At 37.0% G+C, this 11,318-nt stretch overlaps 1 protein-coding gene across 2 annotated transcripts in view; it reads right to left on the minus strand.

The window, feature by feature from the left end:
• CDH7 (cadherin 7) overlaps positions 1 to 11,318 on the minus strand; it is a 200,029-nt gene that overhangs the window by 177,391 nt on the left and 11,320 nt on the right. For both annotated transcript variants that reach the window (XM_069099585.1, XM_069099586.1), the window contains exon 2: positions 1,105 to 1,510. In XM_069099585.1, coding sequence (XP_068955686.1) covers positions 1,105 to 1,314 — 210 coding nt within the window. In that variant the 5' untranslated portion in view covers positions 1,315 to 1,510. The remainder of the gene's footprint in view (positions 1 to 1,104; positions 1,511 to 11,318) is intronic.

Here is an 11,318-nt window from a genome sequence, read left to right on the forward strand (position 1 = left end):
ATTCTATTTGGAAAACCTTTAGCTGTGCTCAGCACAGTAATTCCAAAACAATACACTGATGGTTGAACCTAAAACTCAGCAGAAGCCTAAGGATGTGGCCTTATATTTAAGTTACATAAGGAAGGCCCAATTCGTCTTCCGTACCATTATACCAATAATGCAGTCTAGGCTGAATGCTTTTACTCAAATTCTTAGGACTAAAGACAGAGCCCAAAAACCTCATGTTGTATCCCACCAACATTCTAACATTGTTAGCACCTGCCCTTTGGTCTATCACTCAGCTCAAATTCATAAAGCATATGGTCAAAGCAAAAGGAAACAGAGAGGTGAAATGAGGATAATCAGCAATGTGATGATTCAGTCAAATGGTTTTAAATATCACCTTGTGGCTTTGCAAGTTATTAAACATCTATGCTAATGAAGGAAATCTCTCCTTTTTCCCCCAAAGAAAGTAACTAAAGAAAACAATTTAAACTGTATTTCAAGGAGTAAATTTTTTAATCTAATACCAAATATCCCATTAATTCTCAGTGATTTGGGGGCATCATAGTAATCTTTAAGATAACAAAATATTTTCCCAGAGGACTTCAGTTAAAACTACATTATACACTCTATATTTTGTATAAACTTCATTTAATGTTTTAGGGAACTAAGGTAGGATTCATTAAGCTTATATTTCAGTGTACCAATATAACACATTTGAGATTAAAAAATATTTTAGAGATCATGTACCAAACTTCCTCATTTTTATGTTTAAGGAACAGAGGCATTAGGGGCTTTAAGTGATATGTCCAAAGTAACACACCTAGTGAGTGACAAAGCCAGGATTAGGAAGAACCCAAGGCTACAGAAGTCAGCAAGCTCTCTTCTAAAGGAATGGCTCCCTCCCATGAGGAGTTGAATTACAATCTGGCAGTAGTTTACACACAAGGAGAATCTAGCTTGAAATATGCAACAGAAAGAGAGATAAGCTACTTAAAGCTACATTCAGGACAAATACCTCTGGATTTGGTTTTGATTTAGCTTTATTCTACCCACAAATACATGTCTCAAATATTGAAAATAAGCATATGCCCCATTTAAAGGGATGATCAAATGCCCTACCTTTCCTACATAAAGAGGATCTGAACCCATATATTCCTCCAGCACAAAGAACTGATTCCACACCCAGCTGCGCTTGGTCCGTGGCCTCCCTGCCTGGAAATAGGGCTTTGATCTGGACCTTGAGAGTTCTGCTTGACTCATCCCAGAAAGACACAGGAAAAGAGCGATTATCTGCAAAAAATGGCAGAACTCCACTTTGCCCAACTTCATCTTTTTTTTTCTTTCTTTTTCCTCTGTAAGAAAAAAACCTTGACAGGAGAACGGGCACAGTTCCAGTTGGCTTAGTAGCTCTAGCCTCCGGCAGGGTGTCAGCTGGGAGTCCAGAGATAATAATTTGTGGAGTGTTCGATTGGAAGAGGTCACCACTGCTGAATAGCCTTCACCAGAGAAATGGTGTAATAGGTACCTATCAGAACAAAAGTGAAAAACTGATGTCAGGATATAAAACAAATAATGTCCTTCATATTTTACTTAGCACCATAATATTCTGTTTCTTTGAAGTGTCATTACTACCTTAAGCAATAAGAATATTTTATTAATTCAGATGCTGGATTATAATAATTTTGCGAGTTGCTTTTTTCCTATCATATAAAAACTGATGAGGTAGCATCATTCACATTCCAAAATACAGCCTATCAAATCATGTTCTCTCCCAGGGCACATCATCTGAGCATGTGATTTATGTAACACAAACGTAGGAACATCTTTTTTTCCCCCCTAAAGAAATTATTTTAAATGCTAGCCTTTATTTTTTTCTCCCATGTTGTAGCCAATTTTACTCATCTTAAGATGAGAAAGCAAAGCAGCTAAAAGCAGGGATTTATCCAAATGGAAAGGACATATGTTAGTTTAAATCTCTTCTATGAAGCTGTAAAGAGAAATAAAGTAGTATGAGGTGACTCAAAATGCGTTGATTTATTCTGAGTCGCAGAACACCAGCTGTTTTGATGTGTTCTGATTTGATTGTGCTCTGTGAAGAAGCTCAGTAGTTTTCTACTGTTCACATTTCAAACACTGCCATGTATGCCATGTGGAGTGTTAGTTTCTATGCATCTTTAAAGGAACAGGAAAATGAGAAGGAATTCTGAGCTCAGTTCTGTGTTGGCAGGAGCTCAGGTGATCCTTCAGTAATAGTATGGGGGGAGGATTTTTTATGCTAATTTTTATTTTTTTTCAGTTACCGAATTACGATTATATGAGATGTATAAAATCAGCCACAGACCAGACGAAGTATGCCCCAAACACAGACTGAGAATTTATGAGCAAGTTCATTTCAATCAATATTCTATATCCCTGTTCCTCCTGAATTCATTTTACTGCCTATAAATAAATCTGCAATGTCATAATTAAGGGGGAATGGCTTATGATTCCCATAGTCTTTCACAGCCCCCGTCCAAAAAAAGGCAAAATCGTTTTGTTTAAGATAAAAACAGAAGAAGAAAAACTTGCCTGTAATAGTGAAACTTAGTCTACAGGCTTGTTATAAATTATTCTTTTCCTCCCCTCTTCAAGCACCTGTCCTTTGTACAAAATAATTTCATGCTAACTCATCAAAGCCAATTTGATCAGGCATTCAAGATGCATTAGAAAAAAACAGTAAAATAAACAATAAAATAAATACAAAATCAATTCAAATGTAGTAAAACTGTTCTGGAACTGGGTGAAATTAGATTTGAGTCTTTGTTTTATTATTGCGTACAGGTTAGGAACAGAAATGATTTTTATACAATTTTTAATTCATTGGGGGAGTCCAGAATGTCTCAATTTAGAGCTAACTACTGCAAGTCCCACAAACCAATAAAACAGATCACATGATACAGTTGAAAGAACACTGCCTTTGAATTTAGCAAATCTTAGCTCTGACGCTTACTGTGTGACCTTGAGCAAATAATAGAAGTTCTCTGGAACGCAGTATTCTTATCTATAAAATGAGGGAAATGGTAAAGATCAGGATCATAGTATATAGATTTAGAGATGGATGGGGACCTGAGAAGACAAGTCTAATTCCCTTATTTTACATAGAGAAAAACTGACACATAGAAATGTTAAGTGACTTGTCCACTAATTTCCTCTAACATTTCTTCCATCTCTAAATCTATGATTTTATGACTATCTAATAAATATTAGATGTGGAGTATTTCTACTCCCAGATTCCAGACCCTTAATCCTAAAGGCATCGGTTTGAACAACGATAAGCCTGAAGAAACTCTGATGTTCAAAAGTCTTCCCTAAGGTTATTCTTTGAGATAGTACTGAGAATCTAAAGTACAAATGTGTTGGGGCAATCCAATCTCTACTCATTGGAAATTAATCCTAATTTATACTGGCTCATGGTGTCTCTTAAAACATAGAATATATTCCTGGAAAGTCATTTGTAATTCTGGTTGGTATCACAATAAGGACAAATTATCAGCCCAAACAATAAAATAGAATATACAGAATCACACATGATAAAAAAAAAGTGTACTCTCATATAGATTCAGTTAAATTATAGTCCCTGAAAACATGACTACATATATAATCACTCTTTAACTTATAAAATAAAAAGGCATTTCTAACTGAGGCCCCATAAGACCAACATTATCTTTTCTTACTAGCGGTCACTCTCACTGTAAGAGATGGAGAATGGGGAATGAAAAGAAGAATTAGTGGAGAAAGAAAGGAATCGTTTGGTTCATGCTACCTTTAACTTCAGGGGTTGGGGAAGCTGATTCCATGGCTGTTATAGAGGTGTAAGACGGCATGGGGAACAATCTTGGTGTCATTGTTGGGCAATGTATTATATAACAAAACAATTTTTATACTATGATCATGTTTCTACCCTTATCCACAAAATACAACATATCTGCCTAGCAACTAGTCTCTCTTATTACAAGGATTTTTTACTAGAATTGAAAGGAATAGGAGAAAAATATCCAGATATATCTGCTAAACCAGATAGCTTTTTGAGGCAATAGGTATGAAAAGACAGATGATTAAATGTAGAAATCCTTTCATAGTCCTCTGAAGACAATAAGATGGGAAGAAATTAGAATCAGGATCAAAAATCTATACCGATGAAATGACTATATGAAATGAAAAAATGAACAAAATCTTGAATATGGTCAGTAAGTGATATAAATTTAGATTTTATAGGATATGACTCATGATTCTAATACAGCAATGGAAAGGCACAAAATGAACAGATTATGGAGAAGGGGAATGAGGGCAGTAGTGTGCATCATGAAAATGTTTATATCTGTGTGGATGTATACAAACCTGAAGAAAGAGTTCTGATGTACTACATTTACAAGAGGATAATGAGGAAAGAAGTGGTAGACATATACTACAAAACACCAGTGCAGCTGGGAAGAACTAGATGACAAGTTCCTCATATAAATCATAAATCTCCCAGTAAGACATTCTAGAATTGTGATTGGATATGTCAGCAGCTACTGATGGAAGTGTCTATGAAAAGCAGAACAGTGTATAAATTATAAGCATTGGTTCAAAAGCAATGGGAGGTGTTCCAGACTTAAATTCTGGTTCTATAAGTCTTTCAAGAGGAGGAGAAAAAGGATGTGATGTTTAAAGAGACTAATCTGGCTGAATAGGAACATCAACTATACCTACTGGACGTCTCTAACTGGGTGTTCCATAGATATCTCAAACTTACTATGTTCAAACTAGAACTCATCAACTTCCCCTTAGATCTTCCCTGCTGTCCAACTTCCCTAGCACTATCAAGGGCACAAGCATCTTTCCAGTCACAAAGATGCAAAAACGAGGCGTCATCATGACTTTATACCCTCCCTCAGCCCACATATCCAATCTGTTGCCAAGTCTTATCATATCTACTTGCACAAGGTCCCACTTATAAATCCCCTTCACTCCAGTCATATGGCTGTCACCCTAATGCAAGCCCTCATCACTTCATTCCTGGACTATCTGAACAATCTTCTGGATGGTCTCCCCTCCTAAAGTATTTTTCCCACTGCAATCTATCCGCCATTCATCTTACAAAGTATATTTATTAAAGCACAGGTAGAACTATATGTTTCTTTAAGATTCAGCTCAAAATCAACCTTCTACAAGAAGCATTTCCCAGTCCAAACCCCTCTCCCCCCACCACCTCCACTACTAGTGCCTTCCCTCGGAGATTACTAAATACATATGTGCATACACACGTATGTGTCTATATATGTATGCCTATACACACATATGTGTTTAGCATGTACAGTTTTTTCCTCTCCCATTAGAGTATGAGTGCCTTGAGGGCAAGGATTGCATTTATGCTTTTCTCAGCCTTCCCAGCATCAGTACAAAGCAATCGCTTAATCAATTTTTGGTTATTCTTTTGGAAATAAGCCCAAAGTACAGATCTAAGCAAGGGCAGATAACTGAGGATGAACACAAAAGTCATACAATCCATGAAAAATCTTGGCAAGAAGGCCAAAAAGCAATGTGACTTAAGTTCAATGACAGTTTAAAAAACAGAAACAAAAACTTTTTAAAGGAAGGAAGGGGATCCTGATGATCACTCATGAAAGAGAAGGGAAAGGAAGTCAATAAATGTTTTATTGTAGCCACAAAGGAATCGTAATGATATTTGATATTTACTTATCGAATTCACGTTTGCAAAGCATTTTGTGTACAATATGTCATTTACTCCATCTAACAACTCTACATGGTAAATAGTATAGATGTCATCATCCCCATTTTATGAAACAAAAGCACTGAATTTAAGAGAATTTATCATGATCTTGCAGTTATTAAGTATTAAGGCAGAGTATGAACTTGAGTCTCCTTGACTCTAAATCCATCATTCCATCTATCACACTATTTTACTATGCTATTTTGTGGCTTTTTTATGAAAAAAAAAATATAGGCTATTCTGGGAATCTCCCAGTAAGATTTACAACACTGTAATTTACAACACTGTATAAGAAATATACCCTGAGTTCTAAGTGAGTGTCTTTCAACTGAATATTTGCAAGATAGTTGTGAAGCTCCAGATTGCCTGAAGGCAGGAAGAACTTGATTTAGCATCTGGGTATCAAGTCTTTTTTTTTTTTTTTAAAGCAATTGGGGTTAAGTAACTTGCTCAAGCTTATGCGGCCAGTTATTTTGTGTGGGTGTTAAGTATCTGAGGCCAGAAGCCATCCTGGGTCCTTCCAACTCCTGGGCCTGTGATCTTACTCACTGCGCCACCTAGCCACCCCCTGGGTGTCAAGTCTTATCCCATAATACCATCTAATTCTCCTTTGCTGGATCTTTATCAATGTTACACTCACTCCCTCAAGGCTTGGTCCTAATACCTCTTTTCTTTCTGTATTCTCTTACCTGTAGATCTGATAGACTCCCCAGTGTTCAATTATCATCTTAATACAGATGATTCCCAGATCTCCTTCCCAGCCTTAGTCTCTCTTCTGAGATCTATTCTTTTATCAACTGCTTATTAGACATTTTAAAATTGATGTCTCATGAATAACTTAAATGTGGCATGCCTAAAACAAAACTCATTATCATTCTTCCAAACCCACCCATCTTCTGAGCTTCCTCTTACTACTGAGGGCACTACTATTCTTCCAGTCTCACTTGGGTTTTCAACCTCTCTATTGTCCTCAACCCCTCACTCTAACTCACACTACATATCAATCACAATATCCCTTTTAAATACATTCCCCTTTCTCCAATCATGCTACTACCAAGTTCCTACTTAGAAGAATACTTTCAAGATGTCCTGGCCATATCATGTGTATAATTATGTCTTTTGTTTTTAGTTTTAAATAGTTTACAAGGGGCGGCCAGGTAGCACAGCGAGTAAGAGCACTGGCTCCTGTGTCAGAACAACCTGGAGATCGAATCCTGGGCTCAGACACTTAGCACCCACCCAGAAACACCTGGCCGTGTAACCTTGAGCAAGTTACTAACCCCAATTGCTTAGGGGCGGCCAGGTGGCTCAGCGAGTAAGAGCACTGGCTCCAGTGTTGGGACGACCTGGGGATCGAATCCCGGGCTCAGACACTCAGCACCACACCCAGAAATAACTGGCCGTGTAACCTTGAGCAAGTTACTTAACCCTGATTGCTTTAAAAAAAAATAGTTTACAAAATATAATTCATTCAAATTCACCTGAGTTCAGAGTTTCATATCCCTCCTCTTTGACTCTTGGTAGCCTTTTAATTGTACTCCCTGCCTCAACTGTCTCTCCATTCCATATGGCTGCCAAAGTGATTTTCTTAGATTCTAGTTTGACCATGTCACCCCCTACTCAATAAACTCCAATGACTCCCCTTTTCCACTAGGAACAAATATATACTTCTGTGTTTGTTATTTGAATCTCTAAGTAATCGGGCTGGCTTCTTCCTCTTTTTTTCAATCTTTTAACACATGAACAAATTACTTTTCATCTAATCACTCTATTATCCAGTCAAACTACCCTAGATGCTAGCCTTTTTTACACATTATTTTGTCTCCCATCTCAGTGCCTTTTCACTGGCTATCCACCATGGCTGGAGTACTCTTGCTCCTAAACACAACTTCTTAGAACCCTTGGCCTCCTGAAAAAGGCTCTTTCCATGACCCTGCACCTTACCCTCTAAGGCTGCCTTCCATTTACCCTTTATCTTGCATCCCACAAATTCTGTAAATGTTTTTTTTTTTCCCCTCAATAAAGTAAGTTCTTCACAGATCACCTTTCTGGACCTCAATAACCAAATCTGCAAAACTGAAGGGGTTGGATCAGATAATCTCTAAATTCTCTTCTGATTCTAAATCAATGGTCCTTTAATCAAAGACTAGCCACAAGTCAGAAGTAACACATATGTTATTAATTTTTTTCATCTAGAAATAAATTTTAGGAAATTTATGATGTTTGCACTAATAATCCTGGTTTTAGATTTTAAGAGTGGACTAGAATTTTATTTTGGTCACCAATCCTAATCACAAGATTTGTTCCTGTATATAAAACTTTCATTACTTTTATGCAATTTTCTTTGGATAGTCCTTTTGCAGGACAGATGAATATTCTGATTTTGCAAATAAGGAAGGTGAGACTCATGGAGATTAAGTGGCTTCTCCAAAAATCAGATGGCTAGAAACTAAAACTTAGGTCTTCAGACAGCTAGTCCAGGGTTGGTTATGATATACCACACTGCCTCTAGCCCCACTATCAAAATATAAAGGTTGATGACAAGCGGACAAGGGAAGTCAGCAAGAAATGTTTTTCATTGAAATTAATAGGGATGTGTTAAGCATATATGCTATATGCCCGGCACTATGCTAAGAATAAGGATACAGAACAAAAGCAACAGTCTCTTCACTCAAGGAGCTTGATTAAACTGAGAAAGAAAACATGTACATTTATAAATACATTCATAACATATAAAAAATGAACACAAAGTAATTTGGAGAGAGAATGAATCCTAGCTAGATGGGGATGGGTGTGAGATCAATATAGAACCAGGTAAGAGTAATGTTAAAACCTATTCAAGGTTTTCTTCATACTTGTAGTTCAAGTTTCCCATCTGAAAAATCTGACATTTTAATTCTAGTGTACCATATGCAATCATGGATTACAAAGGTGTTGAGAGAATTAATGTTGTGTCACCCAAATAGCACCCAACTGAGAAATATATAGTAAATATGAACAGGCTTCAATATATTAGAAATGAAGAATTGGACAGAAGAAACTGTATAAAGTGTGTCATCAGAGAGATGGATGAGTGACAGTGAGGAACAGATGGACCATTTATGTGCTTCACTCATAACCAAATAAAACCAAGACGTAGAGGAAGCTCCTTTGCATGTTATGTAGAACCTTTTTTTTTTTTGGCAAAATTCATGTGAATAAATAGACAAAGAATTCCAAGGGACATGCTGCCATGGATAGCTTAGTATTTTTATCTTCGGAGAAACTATCCCTCATTAATACCTTCATACAGAACCAGTGAAGAATCTAAAGATCTACAATGCTTGAGGGAGGTAGGAAAACACTATAAAACTAAAATGTCCAATCCCAAATTGTTGTAAATACCACCATTCCCAACACTCTCAAGCACTAACCTATGCCTGGCATAGTAAGTGCTTAATAAGTGTTTGTTGTCTAAATAACTAATCTGGAGGTTGGAAAAAGGTGGGAAAAAGAAGAGAGAAAATGCAGAGAGAGCATTAGTTTATTAAACAGTGTCACTGGAAGTTTTAAATGTTCCCCCCCAAAATAGTGAGATGGTATTCCTTCCATTTTAACCTCTTCTTTCATCATGGAATTTTTTAGACTTTATTGTTTGTTCAATGACAAACTCTTAGAAAATGCAAAGCGTGTGTGCGTGTGTGTGTGTGTGTGTGTGTGTGTGTAAATTTCAGCAGAAGAATGATGAAGGCAAAAACATGTCTTTATTCACAGGGGCAGTATGGTGTAGTGGAAAAACTGATAAATTTATAATGCTGAACTCAGAGTTCCAGTGGGCTCAGTAGGAATGTTATGTTACATACACACAGAAAGAGATTTTGTGGCACAGTAGAAAGAAAACTGAATTTGAAATCATGGTTCCAAAGGTCAAAATTCTAGTTCTGCCATTTACTATTTAACTTGGGAGGATTCAATTCTCTGGACCTCAGTTTCCTCCTCTGTAAAATGTGACATTTGGACAAATGATCCTATGGTCCCTTTCAATTCTATATATAATTCCATAATGACTAATTCTTCTGGTGAAGAAGTACATTCTGTAGAGGAAAGTATAATCATTGGCTTTAGGGCTACCACATTTAATTGAGGGCCAAGCAGGGAAGAATTTTATCTCTTGGTGAGTCAGGCACTCCTGAAGAATCCTTTGAAGAAATAACTGCTAACATCCAATCTGTGACTTTCCCAAAACGGCTTTGCCCTCTGAGGGAACCCTATGCCTATTAGTAAAAGAATGCATGGTGGTAAATTTTGATCCCTGGGGTAGAATGGCAATTGCTATCCAGACTGTGACTTACCAAAGGCTTTGCCAGAAGGTCACACTTCTAATATGGGGCTTTACTTATGGAATATTAACTCCTCACACTGGTGTGCTTTGTGTAGAACCAGAAAGGGAATTTTATAACCACATAGCCTAATCCTCAGTTTTTATCACACTTACTCCCGTAACATCCTACAATACAGAATAAAATGTTTGACCCAAATTCTTTACCTATGCATGGGCATTTCCAAAGTAGAGATACACTATTTCCTAAAGCTCTGGCTGAGGTCGGAGGCTTACCTGCTTCTTCCCTACAGATTCCCAACAGGAAAAAAAAAATGGACTCTTAATAATATTTAAAATATTTTCACTTAGGTCATCTATTCAATGATAAACATAACCTTAAAGACTGGGGCAGCTAGGTGGCGCAGTGAATAGAGCATTGGCCCTGGAGTCAGGAGGACCGGAGTTCAAATCCAGTTTCAGGCAACTGACACACTTACACTTACTAGCTGTGTTACCTTGGGAAAATCACTTAACCTCAATTACCTTACCTTTCCCCCTAGGAAAAAAAAATAAACAAACCAAAAAACCTTAAAGACCATATATACATTAGAAGAATACAAAGAAATCTACTTGTTCACTGATTAGAAATAAATGCAAGGTATGTTCTAATAGTAAACCTGATTTTTCTTTTAATTGTCCTATTTCTGATAGTGGCACTGCTATTCATCCAGTCACCCATATTCAAAGCCTTGATGTTACCTTTTTCTCTTTTCTCTCCCTCATTTCTACATTTAGTTAGTAGGCAATTCTTGTCAATTCCATTCTGCATTATGTATTATATGCATCTATATTATATGTAATATATTATATTACAATATGCATTATATATCTATGGTTTCCTATCTTTTATATCCATCACCCACCACCACAGATCCCATTCAGGGCTAGCAGAATAGCTAGATCTAGAGAATATACCTTTTTTTAGGGAAAACAAAAGGAACCATGGAGGCCAATTAAGAAACTGGACCAATATAGAAGGAGACATTATAGGGTCATGACAATAGGGCTGAAATGGACCTTAGAGACAACCTAAAACTTCTCCCTATCAGTTCACAAGAAGTAGAGAATCAATAGTTAGTTAGGGGCTGTAATGTTAATGAAATAGGAAGACCTTCCTCACCCATTAATAGGCCTATGATGCCTTTTGGCGCTAAGAAACACACACACACACACACGCAATCTCTCTCTCTCTCTCTCTCTCTCTCTCTCTCTCTCTCTCTC

The sequence above is a fragment of the Petaurus breviceps genome, unplaced genomic scaffold (genome assembly GCF_028583685.1).
Source record: "Petaurus breviceps papuanus isolate PSGF00001 unplaced genomic scaffold, PetGlider_PUasm1.0 38, whole genome shotgun sequence".
Classification (NCBI taxonomy): Eukaryota; Metazoa; Chordata; class Mammalia; order Diprotodontia; family Petauridae; genus Petaurus; species Petaurus breviceps.